We start from the raw sequence: 25298 nt of genomic DNA, 5'->3' as shown, positions 1-25298 counted from the left end.
TACCATTATAACTATCATTTTAATCATAACAATATCACAATATTTCATTCAATGTGGTATATTGAAATGTGGGGGGACCAATAACTTTTTTCATATATCAATAAGTCTGGTTGATTGATGTCGTTTATGGAAAACAAGAAAAGGGTGTCGCTTGTCCAAAAGTAATGCATGATTGTGCGACCGTGATTTTATTCCTTAAATCACGGATTCATAAAATTAACTTGTTAAAATTGCCTTCACTTGTCTATATAAAGAAACAAGAGGCCCATGGGCCACATCGCTCACCTGAGCACTAAGGGTACATGTAGGAAAAAGTAGAAAATGGCTTTTTATTGTAAAGTTGAAATCCAAAAGTAGTCCCATGACCAATCATGGATTTGCTATTTTTTAGAAAATGATTTTTAAAGAATTTCCTATATATATCTTTAAAAACTTTGGTCGGCCATTTTGGCCCCGCCCTACCCCTGGGGTCATGATTTGAACAAACTTGAATCTACACTACCTGAGCATGCTTCCATATAAATATGATGAATTACGGCTTTGTCATTCTTGAGAAGAAGATGTTTAAAGAAATTTCCTATATATTTCTATGTAAAACTTTGGTCGGCCATTTTGGCTCCGCCCTAATTTTATTATCCGGGGGTCATGATTTGAAAACAAACTTGAATCTACACTACCTGAGCATACTTCCATATAAATATGATGAATTATGGCTTTGTCATTCTTGAGAAGATTTTTAAAGATTTTTCCTATATATTTCTATGTAAAACTTAGGTCGACCATTTTGGCCCCGCCCTACCCCCGGGGGTAATGATTTGAACAAGCTTGAATCTACACTACCTGAGGATGTTTCCCCATAAGTTTCATCTTTCCTGGCACAGTGGTTCTTGAGAAGAAGATTTTTACAATATGCCACCAAATTTTCATTAAATCCCAATTATCTCCCCTTGAATGAGGGCGTGGCCCTTCATTTGAGCAAACTTAAATCCCCTTTACCCAAGGATACTTTGTGGCAAGTTTGGTTGAAATTGGCCCAGCGGTTCTTGAGAAGAAGTCGAAAATGTGAAAAGTTTACAGACAGACAGACGGACAGACAGACAGACAGACAGGTAGACAGACAGACGCCGGACAAAATGTGATCAGAAAAGCTCACTTGGGCTTTCAGCTCAGGTGAGCTAAAAAGGGGTGGAGCTTAGACTTTTTCAGAAATTAATTCAGACATTAAACTGCTTTGTAAAAAATATTTGTGTCAAAACGAATGTATCAAACAATATATTAATAAGATTTAAAAGAATATTAACCAAATCATCCATTAAATAATACATTAAATACATGTATGTCATAAGAAATAAATATTAATAAAAAGGGTCATTCATCAGGGCTGGGCTGATGATGCGTCTATGATGACTATTCGTTCCAGAAAAAATATTAAAAGTATTTTTTCGTTACTAGAAGAACAAATGATGTAAATCCTTGAGAAGACAATGCCCCAGAAAGTTTAAGTATCCAAAGAAAGTGTCAAAGGATTGGAATTAATGATTGTCACTGAATTAAATCAAATATCTATAATCCTTACACGTACAAGGGTTGATCCAAAAGCAATGTCAAAGCGTCCATATCTTTTGTCTTTGGTGTCATATTATTAAATACAGTATACTAAGTTATGCACATATATAAGTCTAATCAACATGTAAACTTTTCTTTTATAATGTTAAATTAATTTTATAGATGTTTACATCAAGCATAGAGGGTGTCGCCGTGTCACATCTAATCGTCATATTTTTAAAGAATATTTTTCAGGATGAGAGAAGGATATGGAGGTAACGAACAGTATTCATTATCAAAGTCCATAAAACACTACAAATTGGGGCAGATCAAACACGGACCTCCGAAACATCAGACGTGGGATCAGGTGCCATGGAGAAGTGAGCATCCCCTGCTGACCGGTCACACTCGCCGTGTGCTCCTTGTCATGATCAGGTAATAACGGAAAAATCCGTTGACAATTCAGTGTATAAATAATGGACTAACAATTAGTATGAAAAACGTCAGTCAGCATTTGACTCAATGATAATTTGTATTTGCTGACAGCGTCATTGTATGGACCGTAAAACTTAAAAATGATGACTTTAAACTAGTCTGCTGATATTCTTGTTTCATCAACTTGCTTGTCAATAATCACTAATTTACCTCGTTTTAGAAATTGTTCATAAGTAGAGCATGCTCTTGCGTATCGAATTAACTGAGATACATATACTCCGTATGTAGGTGATAAAGGTATATTGCTGCTTAAGTAAGGGAAGTTGACTATAGAAAAGTTAAAGTCATCACGTTTATCATATAGCTTGGTTGTTAGATTCCATTAACGTCTTTTTCAAGTAAAATATCCAAGTATGAAACAGATGTGTCAGACTTTGTGGTATCTTTTATCTCAAGCTCATTAGGATATATCGTATCGACGCAGGAATGGAAATTACCATTGTTAATTGACAATGCGTCATCGATATATCTAAAAGTCGAGTTGAAGGCCACAGCAAGTGTTTCCATCTTTTCACGCATAAGAATTTGCACAAATTCTGCTTCATATGAATATAAAAATAGGTCTGCTAAAAACGGAGCGCCATTGGTACCCATGGGAATTGCGATAGATTGTTGGAAAACCTGGTCTCCAAAAACTACATAGATAGTGTCAATCAGAAACTCAAACATCTCTTTGATGTCAACTTCAGAGTACTTGTGTGTGCAATCAGAATGTGTTTTAACAAAATAATTTTGCAAATGATCAAGGACCAGATAAGTGAATTTACGAGTCCCATTTTCTAATGAGAAAGACAAACACATTAAAAATTTGTAAAGCGTGTCTTATCGCCCAAACATTTTATGTATTTCTAATAATAAGTTAAGATCAAATGACGCAATTGTTTATTTTCTTTAAAAAAAAATTGTGTTCGACCCTGAATCAAAATGGGAAGGGGGTGGGGGGGCGTAAGGAGCTGTAGTGCATTTTGCATTTTTACTTCAAAATGGGAAAATTACCAGTTACTGTATAGACAGTTAACACTGATTGATAAGTCTCACATTGATAAAAAATAATGAAAAGTCTTGTTTATAAATAATTTTTCGCGATTTTAGGGAATGTGATAAGTCATTGTATTGTTATCAGAAGACAGGAAGACTGAAAGAAGAGAGTTCGGAAGGAAACGTTCAACATGGTGTCTGATGTTGTCAAAAGACATCGTGTATCTGTTATGTAAATGGATATGGACACTGTCATATTATACTGTTCAAGGAATTTTAAAAAGGACTTCGTTATGAAAAGAGTGAATGTACAATGGCTACCAAGAATTCATTTCAGAATAGAAATTTGTGCACGTTTTCGAGAATCTCTATTTTTTTTTTTATTGGGAAACGTTTTTAAATATGACGGTGCATATCCATAACACGACGTTATTTAGATGCGACGATTACCAAATTCGAGTATTGTATATATTTTTATTTTTTTTAAAAAAGTATTGTTTACTTTGAATTAAAATTTTCAGGTCTGACTTAGCAGCAATTTAAATGAAGTCATGACATAACTTTTGGATAGACTCTCGTATATATATATATATATATATATATATATATATATATATATATATATATATATATATATATATATATATATATATATATATATATATATATATATATATATATTCTGGAGATATAATTTTGTAAAGCAAAATCATTGTTTATGTTCAAGCAGCTTTTGTCTAAGTAGGTGTGCAGTCACATAATACATATCAGCTGTTCGTTAGGTATACATGTATTTAAAAGATAATGGATATAGCCGTAACTTTTCTATTTTTTGATGAAATTTTTTGAAACTCATAATATAAGGATCTATTAGTAGTGTAGACAAGATGACATGGTCAAAATAGCAGGATCTCACGCGCATGCACGTGCGCTCCGCTCTGATTGGCTGATATCAAAGTTTCAAAATCTTTCTTATTTCTGGACAAAATCCTTTGAAATTTTGAACATAATCATACATCATGAAGATCTATAGCATGATATATTATAATTATTATAAAACCATGCGCATGCACGTGTGCCGCAATCTGATTGGCTGAAACTTTAAACGCCTATAACTTTTTTGGATCTCAAGTCTCAACCAAACAGGATGAAATTTCGAATATGAATAGGTATGATGGATTCCTACATCATGCTACTATAAAAAATGAATGCAACGACATGCATGCATGTGAGCGCACAATACGTAAAATGACTAATATATTTAAAAAACGGTAACATTTTTATGTTTTTATGATTTTTTTAATTGATTCTCACGATATAAAGATGCCATGATTACTTGCATGTGCATGCACGTGCGTGCACGTGCAATACGTTAAATGACATATAGTTGATATCATTGTATCTTTTATAATTTTTTGATGAAATCCTTCGATACTGAGCGTATTTTAAAATAAGTTTTACAGGAAAATGGCACAAAAGGGAGTTGGGAAACGTTTGGGGAACATCTGTAAAACAGTCCCCGTTACAATTAGAACTAGTTGTTAATGAAAATAATCTGGGAAATAAAGATTGTATATTATATTGGCAGGTTTAAGTAAATAGTTTTGTTAAGAGAATTTACAGATTATTTGTAATATCACGTTAAAATCAGTAACGCCGTGATGATTTTATTACGTCAAAAGTTGTAATTATTGAAAAGAATGCACATTTTCCGAGACCTCTGGCGGAAAACGGTATGGGATAATTTTAAAAAATAAAATAATTTTGAAAGGACACATCGTACAAAAGCCCAGAAGGCTCATTCGAGATTCAAGTTTCGAAATACGAGATTCAAAATTCGAGATTCGAAATTCGAGTTTCGAGATTCAAGATCCAGATTAACCAATCAAAAGGCTCATTCGAGATTCGAGGTTCGAAATACGAGATTCGAAATTCGAGTTTCGAGATTCAAAATCCAGATTAACCAATCAAAAGCGGGTTCAACATTTGATTACTCCCCTTTATTATGTTTTATCTATCAATAAATCGTTTAATATATTTATAACAAATGAGTCATTTGATTAAATTACAATACAAGAAAGAGTATTATATATAATAGAAGGAAAGTTAAATAATCATTGGATTTTTGATCAACAAGATATACTTCAATTTATATTATGACTTCTTAAATATTAAATAGAATGCATATATCAGGAATATATATATTTTTGCATTGTCTACTTTATATAAATGGTTGTTGACATAGTAATAAAGATATAAATAGTGACTAAAGATTCACAAAATCCCCACCCCTACCCGCCACACCTGCCATTTTTTCCCGACACTGAAAATGTTACTTTAAAAACTTGAAAGGCAATGTAACCTTGATAAATAAAAACCGTGTTCGTTTTCCCATTAGAGGGAATACTCATTACATAAAAATAAAGTTTTCAATTACTTATCTTCATCTTAGGCTTTGATTTCTTGAATTAATTAACAATTATATATACAATACAGATTGCAAATATGAATTAGAATAAATGCAGCATTCATTTTATCTGATATTAAACAGTAGATTAGTCTAAATTAGTTGCAGAACTACAGCGTTATGGTTTTATATTTAAGTCTCTGACCATAGCGTTATGGTCAAAGATTAAAATATACTCGGTTTTTATTTACCAAGGCTACATTGCTTTTCAAGTTTTTAAAGTAACATTTTCAGTGTCGGGAAAAAGTGGCAGGTGTGGCGGGTAGGGGTGGGGATTTTGTGAATCTTTAGTCACTATCTATAACTTTATTATTATGTCAACAACCCTTTATATAAAGTAGACAATGCAAATATATATATATCCCTGATATATGTATTCTATTTAATATTTAAGAAGTCATAATATAAATTGAAGTATATCTTGTTGATCAAAAATCCAATGATTATTTAACTTTCCTTCTAATATATATAACACTCATTCTTGCATTGTAATTTAATCAAATGACTCATTTGTTATAAATATATTAAACGATTTATTGATAGATAAAACATAATAAAGGGGAGTAATCAAATGTTGAACCCGCTTTTGATTGGTTAATCTGGATTTTGAATCTCGAAACTCGAATTTCGAATCTCGTATTTCGAACCTCGAATCTCGAATGAGCCTTTTGATTGGTTAATCTGGATCTTGAATCTCGAAACTCGAATTTCGAATCTCGAATTTTGAATCTCGTATTTCGAAACTTGAATCTCGAATGAGCCTTCTGGGCTTTCGTACACAGCGTAGGCATGTTTGTAAAAAAAAAAAACTTCAATAAACTTTGGAGTCAGGGCCGCCCCGCTATACATATCGCTCCCATTTCTTTAATCTCATCTCTTCTTCCTCTCTGTCATTTCCCAAAGTCCTTTTAGAAATTATAGATTTAAAGAAGAACATAAAGAAGCTTCATGGACCAGATCTTTTTGGCAAAAGTAATGGGCAAAGAAATATATTTACATTTGATTGATTTTAATAACTTTCACAAATAACATTTTTTGTTGTAAGTTATTCTGACTCAATACGAACGTTGTTAAGAAAGTTTGAGAACAATGCCAATCATCGTATTTACTAGTTTTAAATAGTATTATGAATATGGTATTTTTTAAAGTTTTTGATTTAGTTGATGTGTGAAGTTTCATTCCATTCAATTTTACAGAAATCAATACATTTAATTTAAAATCAACATGTTTTGTTACGCGAATAACGTCAAAACATAGCGCCACGAGGTTTTTAAAATATCCTTCCAATACATTTTACACACTCCAATATCCATTTAATAAAAAAATGTTTCTCTACAGATTGAAATTAATTTGCTTACAATTTATCCAGTGGCATAATTTTGTTTGTCAGCGTTTTATTTTACCTTTTTATATATACCGCGTAACTGAGCTATCATGATATAGTCAGCAACTGTGAAACACTTTTTCCATGACCTTGCCTATCAACTTAGAAGTTTTGGCAACATTTTTACAGATCCATTTTTTTTTTTACAAATCGTCCTTATTATATACATCTTCATCAGGGTCTACTAACGCATATGTCCTCAGGGCCATTTACACTTACATGAAAGACAAGCTTGCTTCCTCAAGCATTTTCAGAGTTTAGTTTGGAGTTTTCCTATGTAAAAATTTGATCAGCCATTGTGGCCCCGCCCTTCCCCCGAGGATTTGAATAAAATTAAATCTACACAACCTGAGGATGCTTCCACATTAGTTTCATCTTTCCTGGTCCAATGGTTCCGGAGAAAATGATTTTTAAATGATGTCATTAATTTTTCGTTAATTTATTATTATCTCTTGAATCCCCTTAACCCAAGGATACTCTGTGGCAAGTTTGGTTAAATTGACCCAGTGGTTCTTGAGAAGAAGATGAAAATGTGAAAAATGTACGACGACGCCGATGCCGACAACAACGACAGACAACGGACACATTTTTATCAGAAAAGCTCACTTGAGCCTTCGGCTCGGGTAAGCTAAAATCAGGTAAGCTAAAAAGAAAACAAGTACAATGCATGGAAAAAAAGAAAGAATAATTGCTGGGATCGCAAATTCAGAAATTTAAAAGTGAGGATATATTTATTATTATCTGATACTGTCTTTAAGATGAAGTTTTTATAGATACAGTGTATTTATAATAAGTATCGAATCCCAAACATTAATTAGCGGATTATCATATGATTTTTTATGAACAATGTTTTGTTTTATATTCAAGAGATTTAAATGTGGTTAAGATTTGTTGAACAAACATTTCCTTTAACTTCATGCTTTACTCAGAATTGGGACTAGCAAAAAATATTATTTATTATTTGATAATACAAATAGTCGTTATGCAATTACTATAGACATATTTTACTTTAGGTACCGGTATATGGTAATAACATTTTTTAAGTCTATTATTTTATCCATAGATTCAAATGTATATACAATGTATTTAAAATACTAATGTCTTTTACGTACATGAAGACATGTATAACATCTGTTTGATTTCTTGATACTCGGTATTAAAAACAACAAGTATTTGTTAGTGCATTATGCAACAACTGAGAGCAGAGAGCGTATCTTTATTAAATATCTTATTTCTAAGTAAAGTTTTTTTTTTTAGATTTTCTCTGGAATTAAAGAGTTAAATTCTATCAGGCGCAAAATTATACTTGCACGTACCTAAATGCAGAAAATATTTTTTATGTGCACAGTCTCGCCTTTATCCAAGTTTTTTTTAAAACCTGTCATCTATGAAAAGCTGTTTCCTCTATATATTCGAGTATGTGATTGTTTCAATCACCAAATTTAACCATAAAAATATACAAAACAAAAAATACCCCACGAAATCTTTCGTTTCAGTGCCAAGTGGGGAGTTCAACAGTAATTTTCCTCAATAAATTTTTTTTTCATCTTTTTTTCACTTTTTAAATAAATTTTTTTAATCGTACCGCGGATTGTTTATTTTGATTTGACTGCATCGATAAATATAATCAAGGTTTGTTTTTGTTTGTTTGTTTTTTTTTTTTACAAATATCATGAAATAAACATCTCAACTTCGTTGAATTAAATGTTGCATAAATCTAAAATATTCATCTTTCCTGGATAATCAGAAGAAAATAAAATCTCTTCACAGCCCAATTTTATAAGAAATGTTCAATATAAACATTTAATAATTAAGTATTTTTACGCATAGCCTTGGCAATCAGTTTAAAAAATCAGTTTTCAGACATGTATAAAATTACTTATCAAAACTAACTTCTAGCTGAGACGCCGCCCGTGAATAAAATACATTTTATATAAAAATATATTATGATTATTTAACATTTAGGATACATGTGATGCACTCTGAAAAGTAAATGAACAGAAAGAGAGAAAGTATTTATCTTAAATTTTTTTTCTAAGCGCTTTTATGCAAAAAATTAACAAACATCTGTGGAAACTTGTAACTATTTAATTGGACGCAATATTAGTCAGATATGACGTCACAGATACATCAATGGAAACGTGGATTCAACCTGAATAATACTGCCAATGTAATCTAAATATTACTTTTGTTTGATAAATTTCTTTAGTGTATATATTTATAAAATTTCCGATAGGAATCCGATAGTAAGGTGTTCAGCAGATTTACCGATGCCACGGGAGATACATGTAACTCTTACATCGCAAAATTTCATAAAAACGTCTATATATTTTGCCAGGAAACTACTATCAAAAGTGTTTTGCCCACCGATTTTATTTTTGAAACTGAGAGACGAAATATTTCTAGATTTAGTTCAGCATGGATTATAGTCCTGTAAAAAATGTACAAATTACAGTTTTTTGTTTCTGACCTAAATTCAATGGTTTATATAGGGGAATTCAAGAATACGAAACAAAAGGATATTTTGCGAAATAAGCGAATTTCAAACAAATCTTCGATTACATTATTCCATTTGGACTACATTGATATTGATGTCATTGCTCTCACAGAGACGTGGCTTGGGACTGATGTTGACAATACGGTACTACAAGATCTTGTACCTAATGGCTACGATGTGATACATAACCCCCGCACGAATCGGAAGGGTGGTGGAGTTGCGATCATATTTCGGAAGAATATAAAGATGAAAAAAATCAGTATGAATAACACCTTTACTCAGTTTGAACATCTCGACTGCATAATGTCCACCAATGACTCTAAACTGCGGATCTGTGTAGTATATAGACCGCCTCCATCAAAAGTTAATAAGTTTACAACATGTTCGTTTTACACCGAATGGTTGGAATATCTCAGTTATCATGTGATCGATACAGAAGAACTACTAATTACAGGAGATCTGAATTTTCATCTAGAAAATATGAATGATATGTCAACGCAAAAGTTCATAAATACGTTATCAGAGTATGGTCTCGTTCAACATGTGAAAACACCAACACATGTTCGTGGTCATCTACTAGATGTTGTTATAACGAGAGAATGTACAAAAATATTGAAACATCCCCCGAAAGTCGATGAGAGTTTTATATGTGATTCCAGAGGAATATCTTACAGTGATCATAAAGGAATCAATACGGTATTATGTGTCTCAAAACCACCCAGAGAACGGAAAACCGTGTCATCAAGGAACTATAAGAAAATGAACATAGACAATTTCAAAAGTGACCTTAATTTTCCATCTGAGAATGTATTACATACATCGACGCTAAACGATCTGTTGAATATTTACAACGATTGTGTTCGAAATGCTGTTGAGAAAAACGCCCCCCTTCGCACCCTAAACATTGTTTTGCGCCCGAATACTGAATGGTATTCAAACGAATTGCTACAGGCAAAACGTGAAAAACGCAAAGCGGAAAGGACGTGGAGACTTTCTTGTTTGGCGGTGCATAAGGAGATATTCAAGGCCAAATGTCTACAATACAGCGCTTTTCTTACTCAAAGCAAGAGGGACTATTTTTCCTCGAAAATAATAGAGTCCGGAAATGACTCAAAACAGCTATTCAGCATTGCAAACCAATTAACTGGGGAAAAATCAGAAATTGTTTTACCAACTTGTGACAATGAATCAAATCTGTCAGATAAATTTGCCGATTTTTTCGAATCAAAAATTCTAGGAATTCGAACGGCTCTTGTACAACATAACAACGAACATTACGGAATACAAGATGCCACAAGATGAAACACACCCTTTAAGTCCGGCTTAATGGTGGCTTATAGGTCCTTAATGGTGGTTTAATGGTTGTCTTTAAGTCACCATTAAGTCACCATTAAGCACCTTTAAGTAACATTTACACCACCATTAAGTAACCATTAAGCCAACTCAAAGTCCTTAATGGGTGCTTAAATGTAGCTTAATGGTAGCTTAATGGTGACTTACAGGTCCTTAATGGTAACTTTTAGACCACCATTAAGTCACCATTAAGCTACCATTAAGCTAGACTTACAGGTGCTTAATGTCCAAACTCCATTAAGCTACCATTAAGCTACCATTAAGCCACCATTAAGCCACCATTAAGTTACATTACGCAGTCCATAATATTGTTTATATGGGTGAAAAATTATTTTTATATTGATTTGTTATCAATATTATAAATGTAGAGTTCGCTTATATCTTGATTTGGTAAAAATAATGAAAAAGAACGAAATTCAAAAAAAAAAAAAAGAAAACGCCACAGTCTAAAACGCCACAGTGTGGGCGCGATCCCATGACCTTAAGGTTGCAAGGCAAACGCATTATCCATTAGGCTATCGCCGCTCTTCATAATGTAGTGAGAATATTAAATATTTAACCTTTATTTTTTTCAAAATTTGTTTGGACTTGTAAAGGTATTTACTAGTATTTTGTTGAACATTTCCAAAAGTCTTGAATTGATTTATTAATCAAAATATAAACAATTTTATTTGTGGATCTTAACACATTAATATATATTTCTACACTGAGTTCGGCTTTTAGATTGATGTAATATGATTGAGTTCTTAGCTCTGTTATTCGATAATTTTCGAAATGTAAGCATTAAATCATGATTGAAAATAAATTAATTATAGATAAAACACAAAAGTCTATCATCGAAAAAGAAAGAGGAAAAACAGATTCTACTATTATTTTTAATATACTGCGGATATTAACGGTTTCTGTGTCAACAATTTAGTGACAATCCTCGCGGAAGAGTTACCTGGTTAATTACGTTTACAAAAACTTTTTTTAGAATATCATAATATTCAGTTTCAATTCTTTTTGTATCATAATGGGTATCAAAATAATTGACTTTTTACGATGAATCATAATTTTTAATTTGTTATATGCTTGCGTTAAATTTAAATTTTTTAAAAATAATTGATCATTAAAATCTGTCAGTGTACGTTGTGTATGTATAGTTTCCTGTTAGTTGACCGAGGACGGTGGACACCTAATTAAGGTCTATTGTCTGACCAGTCGGTTTACTGTACACTGATCATCTGTTAATCTTACCCCGTTTCTCAATGTGTATACATCTGGTCGGATGTCATGTTTAGTCTGATCGGCCGTTCCTCTGAAAATCGATTTTGAAATAACAATCATTGAAGACCGACTAGATTTTGACAGATACTTACCGCTGCATTATCAAAAAAAAAAATAACGAATTAATTAGAATTATTCATGATGTAAAAGCCATTAAAAAGTTTTTTCATGTTAAAAGTCAATCTTTGAAAACTAAACATTTGTATACCAGTAGCCCCCCCCCCCCAAAAAAAAAAAGGACAGAGATTTTTTTTCATGAGATTATATCTTCCTATGAATTCTGTAGCGGAATGTTTTTTTAACACATGAAATAAAAATACCATTTTGTTTTTAAAAAGTAATATATATTTTGTGTTCATGAATATAGATAATTTTAAGAACAAATTGATTTTTGGTATTGTAAATTTAAGATATTTCACAAGGACTTGCTCACGGTGTGTAATAATTATTTATTTTTAAAAATCATATACACTAATAATGAAAACAACGCATGTAATAATGATTTATATAAAAAAAAAATAATATACGGTTCTGATACAGGATGTCTTGTTTTATTATCACTGTAAATGATTTTAAGGAAAAATTAGACACCTAGAGCAAGCCCCTGTGGCTATTAACTAACTTTGTTCCCAGTGATCAAGTTTATGCATGTTGACAAAAAACTCGTAGAAGTTATGATCGAGACAGAATTATGAGTTGGAATAGATTTTGCGTAAATGATATTAAAATAACTAAAAGTTAGTTCAAAGATTCTATATAAGATGCGTAAAAGTTTAATGAGGGTTGACCATTAAGTCACCATTAAGCTCAGCTTAATGGTGGCTTAATGGTAGCTTAATGAAGTTTGGACATTAAGCACCTGTAAGTTGCAGCTTAATGGTGGCTTAATGGTGGCTTAAAGGAATTAACTTCTTTAAGCCACCATTAAGTCACCATTAAGCTACTATTAAGCGATTGCTTAATGGTGGTCTTTCGTCTTGTGTGCGCTATGGGCAGATAAAAATTTCGTGGGAAACCCGCTTCGGGAATTTTCTAGAACCTCTCCCGATGAAGTCTTAAAAATTGTGTTGAAAACTGCCCCTAAGTTCTGCGAATTGGATCCAATGCCTACGAATATCTTGAAAACATGCATTGAAAATGTTCTACCAATTATCACGTGTCTTGTTAACAAATCACTATTCGAAGGCGTTTTTCCAGAGGATTTTAAACAGGCGATAGTTAAGCCGCTTCTAAAGAAACCATCTCTAGATAAAGAGTGTCTGAAGAACTATAGGCCGGTTTCAAACCTATCATACGTTTCAAAATTCATTGAAAAAGTGGTCGCAAAAAGAATCGAAGATCATCTTACTTCGAACACTTTACACGACAATCTTCAGTCAGCATTTCGTGCGGTTCATTCCACAGAGACTGCCCTCCTTAGAGTTCATCACGATATTGCGGTATCTCTTGACAAAGGATGCTGTGCTGTGCTACTGATGCTTGATTTGTCCGCGGCGTTCGATGTCATTGACCACGATATACTCTTCCGTCGACTAGAATACTCCTACGGGATAGGTGGTTCAGCCCTTCAGTGGCTACAATCATACCTAAGCGATAGATCACAAAGAGTATCGATTGGATCAATATTATCGGGACCAAAATCACTCAAGATTGGCGTGCCCCAGGGTTCTGTACTTGGCCCCAGGATCTACTGCTTGTTCGCAAAACCAATTGGGGAAATTTGCTACAGAAACAACATGAACTACCATTGCTATGCAGACGACACGCAGATTTACATCATGATTGAACCCCGGGATAATTGGGATAACATCTCCGACCGGCTAACTACATGCCTAAATGACATACAAAACTGGATGAGTGCAAACTTACTTAAACTAAATCAGGAAAAAACGGAACTCATGATTTTTGCACCTAAGACCAGATCAGTTGAAATTGAAGCTTTCAGTCGTTCATTTGGAAATAATATCATCCACAATACCCCTTTTGTTAAAAATCTTGGAACATATTTTGATACGTCATTAACAATGGAAAAACACTGCAATGCATTATCTAAATCATGTTATTTTCATCTGCGAAACATCGGACGTATTAGGAACTACATCACTGAAGATGCATGCAGAACGCTCGTTAATGCGTTAGTTACATCCCGTCTGGATTACGGAAATGCTTTACTTGTAGGAATCAACAAACAACTTACAGACAAGCTTCAACGCGTACAAAATACGGCTGCGCGCATAAAAACACTATCGAAGTCAAAATATGATCATATAACTCCTGTACTGATCAACCTACACTGGCTGCCGGTAGAGTTTCGTTGCCAATTCAAGACTCTTGTGTATGCATTTAAAGCACTCCACGGACAAGCTCCAACTTATATTAGCGAACTAATCGAACCGTATATACTTCACGTACCCTACGCTCAGAATCAGCTAATCTTTTAGTGGTTCCGTCAACAAGAACTGTGACATATGGGAATAGACGATTTGACAAGGCGGCCTCCACTTTATGGAACTCTTTGCCTTTGAATTTAAGAAAATGTGACTCTCTTGGAATTTTTAAGAAAAAGCTTAAAACCTTTCTTTTTAAAAAGGCCTATGATTTATAAATTGTGTATCTAAGACTTTTATTATATTTTGGACACTTTTTAAATTTTTATAGTCTTTTTAGTACTTTTACGTATATTGGACACTTTAAAATTTTTTTATATATTTAACTTATAATTTTTCGAATGTGATTGCTGTAAATTTTTAAGTTCTATTTGTTTTATATATATTGCTTGTACAGCGCCTTAGAGTTTAATATATAGGGCGCTTTATAAATGTTTAATAATAATAATAATAATAATAATAATAATAATATTGTTTTCAATAAAATATCGTATATTCGTCACATTCGATGTGCCGCCTATTAATACAATACTGCCTGGTTTTTCGGTGGACTGCCTCTTAAGTTGTAAATAGCGCCTAAAAAAAATTAGACCTAATTTTCTTGCGAGCTTTTCTTTGTGTTGACATTTTGCGATCCGACGCTAAACATTTTGCAGACTCTTTTATATTACACTGTATCAGATTTAAAATGTTGATTTATATCTTCATACTATATGCTTCCGTCTCTGTGCAACCATAGATAATTGCAAACCACCACGCTGTTGAAAACTTGCTTAAAAAGCTTAAAACATGCATTGGCAAGACACGTCAAATGTTACAAATAAGCAAATTTAATAGTATAAAACTTCCAAATAAACAGTAAACAAGTTAATGCTTTGCCAGTACGTATTTCAAAAGTTCATGTATTAAAACTTAATAAGCATGGTTCAATAGTAAAGAACATTCAACTAATCATGGGATTTTTATCTTTTAACCCATAAATGGTACAATATGCATATTTCATTTAATATTTAAAACAATGACTAAAAGTGTTAATAACCATCAACGTAATTTTTTCAAGAAAGTAGGATAGCACGAATACTACTCATTGAACGTGTGTCGATCAAACTACATCGGGAATAATTCAGCTAAAACCATTTTAGTCGAGAGAATGATTCTAGTAGGAAGAATTTAAGTGCTAATTTGTGATACCATGATTTAGTCAAAAATATTTTTACAAGTCTACTGAATAATGTTTTAACGGCTATTATTCATATTTGATTTCGGATATTATAACACTGTTAAAGTGTGTTTAAGTTCTTTCATCTTAAGAGATTACTATATGCAGTTTAAATACCGGCAGTTTGACTGCAAAGCGTTCTATGTCTTTTTGTAGAAGAAAAATCATTTTCTTCTTCTTTATTGTCAATTGAACATATGTAAATATTTGTAAATGTATATGTTAACAAGTCATGTTCATCTTATTAAAGAATTTGAACACGTCATCTGTATCTTTTCTCCACTCGTGGCTAATTTTTAATTTTGATTTGAATTTTTGTTTAGAATCTCAAAAGGAGGTACAGGCCGAGACACAGAAGCGGGGTCAACAGGACGGAGAGGAAGAGGAAGCCAACGATGTCGTCCACAAGAAGATGGAGAGGCTCGAAAAATATGCCAACCTCACTACCAGATATATCCAATTCAAGCTCCATTTAATTTTTATGTTGACAATTTGGACATTTTATAATCAGTAAAGGATGTCGGTCCGGGAGACGGATTCAAGGCTATAGGATTGCTGAAAAAAATTAAAAATAAAACTAACGTCTCTTGGAAATTTAAACCTTGAGAATATCCATACCGTCAGTGATCAGGGACAAGAGTTTCTCCTCAATTGCCAACGAAACAGCTGTTCAGTTAATTTTCTCCAAAAGCTCTTTTCATTAGTTTCAACATAAACTATGTGCGTGTCTTATTTGATACTATATGTCTCTCAGGATATTTAATACTTCCACTGTATTTCGGGCAAATCATTAAATTATGCAATAACTGCATTTTGGTGAATTGTTATAATAGCAGTCAAAAATTATCCCCTACATTTCATATCAACTGATATTGTTATATACATGTTATTGTTTGCAAAAACCTTGGGATAATTTTTCACTCTAGATCCACCATATTTGTACAATTTTGTGCAAATTTAGTTAGCAAAACAGAGTTCTCCACAAAGGGGTTTTACCATGGCGGCCCGCCATGGCTAAATTTATGTGCGCCATGGTTAAACGAGCTGCGCCATGGTTAAAATCGGCACTTTGATTAAATTTTATTGCATTTCAGTCTTGACACCTACTTTTTTAATGACTTGAGTAGTTAATAGTGTTTATACTACGACTGCCATGTTCCTCGAAAGCGGACTGTGCTAAACAAACACGTCGTTAATCGGCAACTATGCTGTGAAGTGTGACAATCAATGGAGAGTCAATCAGCTGATCTGATAATCAATATTTTGAAAGTTTAATCAGTTTATTATTTTGCAAACATGTAAATAATTTTGGGGAACTTCAACATGTTCGCTACATGATTAGATAACGGGTTTATAAAAGATGACGAGCATGATAATCGTCATGCATGCGATTCAAGTCTCTGTGCCAGAAAAGAATACCCTGTAAAAATTTCATATTCTTTTGTATTTCACCAATTCCCCATCCTCTGTTTTTGTAAGCTTTAATTTTATCATCTTTCTGATAAAGTGTGCATAGGACCTATGTCTCAATCAGAGTTACTTCCCGTTGTTATGAAACATCGCGTGACGCTATTTTAAGCAATGGGGCACGTGGAGAAGTAAACAAAACTTGGTGAAAAATGCAATATCTAGAATAATAGAATGTTTAGGAAAAAAAGGGACAATGGTCCAAATGTTCCTTTGTGTGATAACTTTAAAAAATACTACTTATTTATCAGTTTTAGTCATATTGAAACAAAACATTTCATACAACAGGCTACAACAATTCTTATAATTATTAATTTCTGAATAATATTGCCATGATTACTGTATCAACATTGATTTTTTTTCTTTAAATTCCTTCAGAGGGTTACTACAGTTTTAGGCAAATTTTGATACTTTTGTGAAGTAAGATACAGGTTAAATCCTTATCAATTTTAAATGATTATATATTTTTTTACTTTAAAAAGTGTTGATTATTCCATTGTTTTGTGTTGCAGTGGTAAAGTTTAAAAAATGTAAAACCAATCATTGATTAATAAAGATTAGGAATTATATCAAGCATTCGTGTTTTCGGTCAAATTTTGCCTTCACACAGCTTCCTCCATGGTTAAATTTTCAAATGTGGAGAACCCTGCAAAAGCAGATGTAGAGCAATACAAGTCCCAACACTATTTCTAACCACTTATTACCGTCTTCCTTGGAAGACGGTATTGTATAGTTGAAGTTTTTTACAGTCTTCGGACTATGCACTTCCTCTCTTTTGTGATTGGTAGAATATTGCATGATGAGCAATTATTTCATTGGTTGAAATGTTGTTCAAGGCAAGGGAGATAACTTCTCTGATGATCTATTTTTCCACGACTTAACAATTTTGCAAGATTTCCAAAAAAAAATGACAAAAAAAAACAAAATCAGCAGTAATTATTTCTTAATAACATGATATTTTTTTATAGCAATAAATAAATTAGGTCTCTTTAATTTCATTATAAATAAAATTTGATAGTTGTTATTTACAATTTGTTATTATTCTTTTCCCCTTTCTTGTTTGAAAAAACCTGGGAATCAAGGTTTGCCGAAAGCTCTCGGCCAGTCAAAGTGTACGGAGATGACCGAGCGACATGGTTAATGCCCGTACAATAATTTAGAAATACAAAATCAAGAAATTCAAAAGAATTATACGGCATGTTAAGTGTAGATCTGTTTACTGTTTAAAATTGGTGCTATAGACGGTAAGCTTTTTTGAAAAGCTCTACTTGTAGAGATTTGCTCTTCATGTCATCTTTTACGACAGGTATGGAACACTGGTAATTAATACCCTACATCACACCCTCCAGGCTAATGTGAGTTCAATTCATTCTACTGTGAACCTCAATGTTCATACATAGGCTATTGCCTGTTTATTTAATGATGGCTAGCATTTTTAAATAAGAGATAAACATCGTAAAGGAGACGAGAGTTAAACATTTTATGTTAAACTATTTATTTTATTAATCCCAAATAATTTCTTGATATGCGTAGCTCATACATTAACTTCGAAATAATAACAATAACCAGAAAGCGTGCTTTGCACCATGATAATGTTAAGGGGTTATGATGCCTCCTATACATGTCGTATTATATCAAAATTTATTGAATGAAAATATCACAGCTGGCATTTTACTGCAAGCAGTTTTTCTATTATACAAGAAAAAAAGAAAAGAAAAGCCTCTCACCATAGTTGTTAAAGCAATTGAAAGAAAAAAATCTTTAAACAATTAGAACAGTTTTGTTCAATATTTACTTCAAAATTAAAAAATAACATTTTTTAATTTCAATTTTTGTGCAGATTCTCAAGAGAAATCATAGACCGAGAAACAGGAGAGGACTCAAAATATGCGGGAAAGCCAGAATCCAAAAAGAGATCGATGTCACCCAACAGAACCGAGAGAAATCCAAAAGAGATCGATGTCACCCAAACAGAAACGAGAGGAAGCCCGAACCCAGAAAGAGATCGATGTCAACCAAAATCCAGAACCTAAAGGAAGCCCGAATCCAGAAAAAGATCGATGTTACCCAAAAGAACCTAGAGGAAACCCGAATCCAGTAAAAGATCGATGTTACCCAACAGAACCTAGAGGAAGCCTGAATCCAGTAAAAGATCGATGTTACCCAACAGAACCTAGAGGAAATCCGAATCCAGAAAAAGATCGATGGTTCCCAACAGAACTAAGAGGAAGCCCGTATCCAGAAAGAGATCGATGTCAACTAACAGAACCAGAGGAAGCCCGAATCCAGAAAGAGATCGATGTCAACCAACAGAACTGAGAGGAAGCCTGAATCCAGAAAGAGATCAATGTCATCCAACAGAACCGAAAGGAAGCCTCAATCCAGAAAGAGATCGATGTCATCCGACAGAACCGCCAGGAAGCCCAACTCCAGAAAGAGATCGATGTCACCCAACAGAACCTAGAGGGAGCCTTAATACAGAAAAAGATCTATGTCACCCAACAAAACCGAAAGAAAGCCCGAATCAATAAAGAAATCGATGTCAACCGACAGAACCGGGAGAAAACATGAATCCAGGAAGAGATCGATGTCACCAAACAGAACCGCGTGAACGTCAAAATCCAGAAAGAAAATGATATCATCCTACTGAACCGAAAGGAAGCCCGAATCCAGAAAGAGATCGATATCACCCAACAGAACCGAGAGGAAACCCAATCCAGAAAGATATTGATGTCGTCCAACAGAAACGCAAGGAAACCCGATTCCATAGAGAGATCGATGTCACCCAATATAAGCGAGAGGAAGCCCGAATCCAGAGAGAGATCAATGTCACCAAACAGAACCGAGAGAAAGCCCGAATCCAGAAAGAAATTGATGTCACCCTCAAGGAGATGGAGATACTCGAGAAATACATCATCTTTACTGCTGAATAAATTTCTTTTCAAATTCAAGTTCCTTAAATTTTTTATGTAAACAATCTGTACATTTTGTAATCGGTAAATGAAAGGAGATAGGAACCACAAAAGAGAGTCCGGAGCTATTTCCTGTAAAGGATGTCAGTTATAGGGACGGATTGGAGGCTATTGAATTGTTGATAACAATTTTTTAAAAAGCTTTCAAGTCTCCTGGGAATTTAAAAATTGAGAATACCCACCAATTTCTTATTTATATTACTAGTTGCAAGAAATTAAATCGAATATGATATCATATAAAAGTTATTCATTTTGTTAAAGTTGGAAGTTTCATTGTATTCAATTTTATAGAAATCAATTTGATTTAAAATTCAACATGTTGGGTTGCCCCATTAACGTCAAAACATGGCGTCAATGGGTTTTCAAAATATTATCCCGATACATTTACTTAAGGACAGATGACACAAACAATTTTTTTCTTTGGAATAGACTTTATACCATGTCAAAAATTTAAGAAAGTGGATAATTGTAAGCATTTTTTTCTCAAAAATAATGTGAAAATGAAATAAACTTGGAAAATATTACAAATATTATAATAATAAAAAAATAAAGACAAATTACACTCGGTAAAGGTTTACAGTTGAAAACAAATTTCAGAATATGAAACCTTTGTGCTAAAAGTGTAATATAAATTAAAAAATATATCATAGCCAAAGTTGAATTTTATTGAAGGAAATTTCAAAATGACAATTTTAATCAGCAATAAATTTAGGCTAAAATTTACCATTTAGCTTTTCCTTATAAAATTCACCCGGTTTGTTATATGTTTCTCAAGTTTAAATTACACTTTTTGCACCAAGGTAACATATTATGATTTTTTTTCAGCTGTAACAGTGTATTGAGTGTTTTGTCCATATTTTAATTATATTGAAATATTACAAATATTTTCCAAGTCTTTTTCACTTTCCAGTTCTTAGGAGAAATAAAATTCTGAAAATTATCCACTTTTTAAAACTTGTTTAAAAATTGTTTGTATAATCTGCCCTTAATCTGGTCCAATATCCATTTACTTAAAAATGTTTCTCTATAGATTGACATTTATTCTGAAAACAACCGTTTTAGTACCATGAATGTGTTTGTCAATTTGTTTTTTCCCCTTTTTAAACCGCGAAACTGAGCTGTCACAAGGTCATAATCTGTGAAATGCCTTTCTCTTTCCATGACCTTGTCTATCAACTGAAAAGTTTTTGCAAGATGTTTACAGATCTTTTCTTACAAATCGTCCTCGAATGATTCATGTACAATGTCTACATCATACAACTGTCCCCTGGGACATTTACACATAGTATTACCTGAAATCAGGTTTGTGGAACATTTCTGCTTTTTCAGAGTTTATTTTTGGAGTTTTCCATATAAAACACAAAATTGTATCGTCAACGTTAATTGCTGCTCTGCGATGTTCTACGCGTGACTTCTTTGGCCTTTTTCAATAAGGACTACATATCTTCTGGTATTAATTTCATTTCAACGAAAGAAACTAATCATTCATAACTTGGAATGTGAAACGATATTTAATTATAGTTCCTATATTCTGGATTCAACTCGATCTATAAATCACCCAAGTAGACTGCCAGCAAAAATTGGCCTAACTTCCGGTTAGCGTTTGGAAAGAAAATGTGTAAACCAAGGGGGATAAGCATACAGACAGGCAGACAGACAGCTAGACATACGGACAGTCAGTCAAGGAGGAAGGCTTAAATCTCTATAGGTTTCACTTGTAGCTGGGGGACTTATTATCAGGGTAATTAATAAATAAAAATCAAAGTTAATACTGTACATGATAAATATACTGCAATACATTAAATTTCATATGTCAACATGGCACTCACCTTAACAAGAATTATGCATGACATTTTCCGAGTAAAATTCCGTAATGACAATAATTATAATATTTCTTTAAAATATATTCAAATTATGCATAAAAATAGGAATTTTAATAAAAGATTTTACTGTTTTTTTTTTATTTTACATCAAACACTTACTCTCAAAAAATTAATATTCTCTACATATTTTTTTTTTAAATTTTTTTAGTTGAATGAATCTTTCGATCGTCCAAATTATTTTTAGATATCGATGTGGTAGTAGATAAGAATGTCAGTGTAGTACTGCTGAGTAGGGAAATACCTGAAGTAATGTGAACTCTGACCCTCTAAAATTACAGTTAAAACACCGGGATATCTTTAACTTACCTAGAAAAGTGTTCAAGTGTACTTAAATCAATTTGTTTCTTTTTGTTATTCTACCATTTCACAGTTACTCTGTAATATAATAATTATGTTTTTATGATGTTAACACTGATACAAATGTAGCACGTTCTTTACTTAACTTTGTAATATGCTCATTAGCTGCAGGCTCATTGCGTTTTGTGTTCTTTAATAACGTACGATTCAAAAGCATTCAAATCCTAATATTGAAACAGAGACGGAATATGTAGTCTGTATATATGTTAATTAAGGAATGAATTGTATATATTTTGTGCAATAAAATATGTTCAAACCAAGGAATGAATTAAATAGCAACCCAAATTATACTGTATAACCTGGGTTGGGGCAGTTTATGCTTTATAAACCGCCAAACGGTTTATAAAAAAGTGTAAACTGCTCCAATCCAGTTATAGAAGTATAATTTGGGTTGCTACTTAATTCATTCCTTATAATTCAATTTTCAATTATTAAAAATATAAAACAAGACAATTTCTCTGTATAAAATGCGTTCAAATTGTTCATATTTTAAACGTAACGTCAAGCGGATTGATACGATTTTCACGTAAGTCATCGTGACGAATGCAAACCAGATTATACTATTTAGATTAAATTTTTATCCAATCAAATGACGCGTTACAACTAAAATTAAACTATGAAAAAATATTTCATATTTCCTCAACTTTATTTTTTATAGTACAAAATGAAGTTCATGACCACCATATGTAAATCTAAAACAATTTACAACATTGTCTGTATTTCGGGTTGAGATTCTCGGGGTTAGTTCGTTACCAGCGTCGACTGCTTTCTGCCCAGGAGCTCAGTCTTTGATTGGCTATAATTATTATCGTCGTACATTTTTGGGTTCTTATATCCACAGAAACGTGATAATAACCGAAAATACCCTTTCTGTACAATTCTTAACCTTGCTGCATATATGATTGGGTCACAAATGGAATTCACCACCACAAGAATGCATAAATATCTGTTGGCACGATTAAGCATTTCGAATACTCTAATTCTACTGTCTAAATCGTGTAACTGAATCAGACCAGACACTTGGAAGACTAAATTTGGAAACCAGCAGACAACAAAAGTGCCGATGATAAGCGCCGAGGTTTTCAGTGCCTTAGTGTTGTGCAATGCGTCTTTATGAAGCGCTGTGCCCTCTGTGCTTACACGTCGCACAATACAAAATATTCTTGTATAAATGTATAACATGGCGACAGAACAAACTGCCACAGTGAATATCACAAAATATTCCGCCTGGAAATCAGAAAAGTTGGTAATTTCACAAAAATTTAAATATTGGAATTTCTCCGACTTTTGAAATCCCCCAAAGAAGGAAGAAAATCCACACAGAAATCCTATTATCCATAATATGATTATCATGAAGTTCGTCCGACAGCGGTTTAAAAGATGCACATATCGATAAGGCATCAAGATCGCTATATAGTGATCTATAGCTATTGCTAAAAGGTTCAACAGCGACATCATGTTTGCCATTTTGTGGAATGACAAGACACAAACTTTAATGCAGGCGGAGAGGAGACGGGAATTAGAATCGGGATCTTTTGATGAAGATGGCACATTGAAATGGTTGTTAACATCGTGCATAAATACACTGACTGAGACGAGAATATCGGATGCTGCGAGACTTATTATCACTTTGGTATGTGACGTCGAAGAGATTTGTGACGTAGCCATGATGGACACAACATTGAACAACAATGCAACAACACACAGAATAAAAGTCACAATAATCTCGGGCCGAGCCAAGTCCTCCCCTTCATACTGCTTCACGAAGGTAGAGTTGGACCTGTATGAAGCACTGAATCTTGATAAATTCAGACACAATCTTATTACGTATCTGATGTTAGTTCCATTGTATGCGTTTTGGCCCTCCTCACATAACCAATCCATTCGCCGGTCCGGCATCGTTACTCCTCCATTAACCATAGGCAAGTTTTCTTACTTTTGAGAACAACCATTCTGCTCGCCTTTACGACTGAAATAATAAATACAACTCCGTTTACACCACGGAATAAATACTGGCAAGATCGGATATATTCAACTTACGTCATTTCCATATTTTCCAGTCAAAACCTTATAATAGTTAATAATAGACAATGAAATGGGCGGGTAAAACTTGACACGGACTTCTGAGAAAACCCTGGATTGAAATTCCGGTTCGAAATTCATCTTCCTGGTTTATTTCAGTTTTTTATTACTCATATAGACCCCATACTTCCACTCAATCTGGTTGAATTAAAACAAGTCAACTGAGTAAAAGGACTTCGAGTGACCCATTACGCTTCAAGTCTTACCAAGGTACACAACTATTGTTTAACATAATATATTTAAAACAAACTGTGATATCTTGCTCTAGAATTCATTGCAGAAAGGCAGACAGACAAACACAGGACAAAGTGATCCCACTGCAGGAGACACAGAAAATATTCTGATTATAATTATTAGCATATAACTAAAAAGGACAACGACCATAAGCATGTATTCATTCATTTTAATTTTTTATACTTCATAATGATATTAAATGACATATTTTACAACGTACATCTGCAATACAGCAAACTCAAATTCTGTAATAAGTCATTCAACAAGTAGTTTATTATTTTCTTCTGTCAATCAGTTATCTTGCATTCATTTTATATATACCTCTGTTTGAGTTCAAAGTCAGTTAATGTGCACTCAAATAAAGCTCATTTTAAAAAAAAATCGGGTAAGAAATTTTTTAGATTATTCCAGTAATAAGTTTTTGCAGTGGTTTATAGATTTTTACTGATGCACGTACACGTAATTCCCCTTGGTTTTCGGTAAATAGCCAACGGGAAAATATTGCTCAAATATTGACCTTTTCAAGTCTTGGGTTACGTTGTACATGTATACTTTCATTTTAATAGAATAGAGATATATTATTTAAGAAGTAATCAATCATTTACTAAAATGCACAAGCTCAATCCACTATATTTTTATACCGTTCACCAAACTAAGCGAACCGTTCATAAAGCGAACAGAACAAAAAGAATTATCTGAAATTATTGTT

The 25298-nt window shown here is 33.0% G+C and overlaps 1 protein-coding gene across 1 annotated transcript; it reads right to left on the bottom strand.

Moving 5' to 3' along the window:
* Positions 1 to 22900: 22900 nt before the first annotated feature.
* On the bottom strand, positions 22901 to 24242 carry LOC134270211 (adenosine receptor A2b-like). The gene has a single exon (XM_062752399.1). It carries the CDS (start codon positions 24191 to 24193, stop codon positions 23015 to 23017), a length of 1179 nt encoding a protein of 392 aa, XP_062608383.1. The 5' UTR covers positions 24194 to 24242; the 3' UTR covers positions 22901 to 23014.
* Between the last annotated feature and the right edge of the window lie 1056 nt (positions 24243 to 25298).

Source organism: Saccostrea cucullata, unplaced genomic scaffold (genome assembly GCF_032062105.1).
Source record: "Saccostrea cucullata isolate Sc308-1 unplaced genomic scaffold, CSIRO_AGI_Scuc_v1 ctg49, whole genome shotgun sequence".
NCBI classification, from domain to species: domain Eukaryota; kingdom Metazoa; phylum Mollusca; class Bivalvia; order Ostreida; family Ostreidae; genus Saccostrea; species Saccostrea cuccullata.
Note: the sequence above shows the minus strand (reverse complement) of the source record. Positions and strands in the feature narration are given on the sequence as shown.

Coding starts and splice junctions, on each gene's coding strand:
- LOC134270211 (XM_062752399.1), bottom strand. CDS start 24,193: ATGGTTAATGGAGGAGTAACGATGCCGGACCGGCGAATGGATTGGTTA.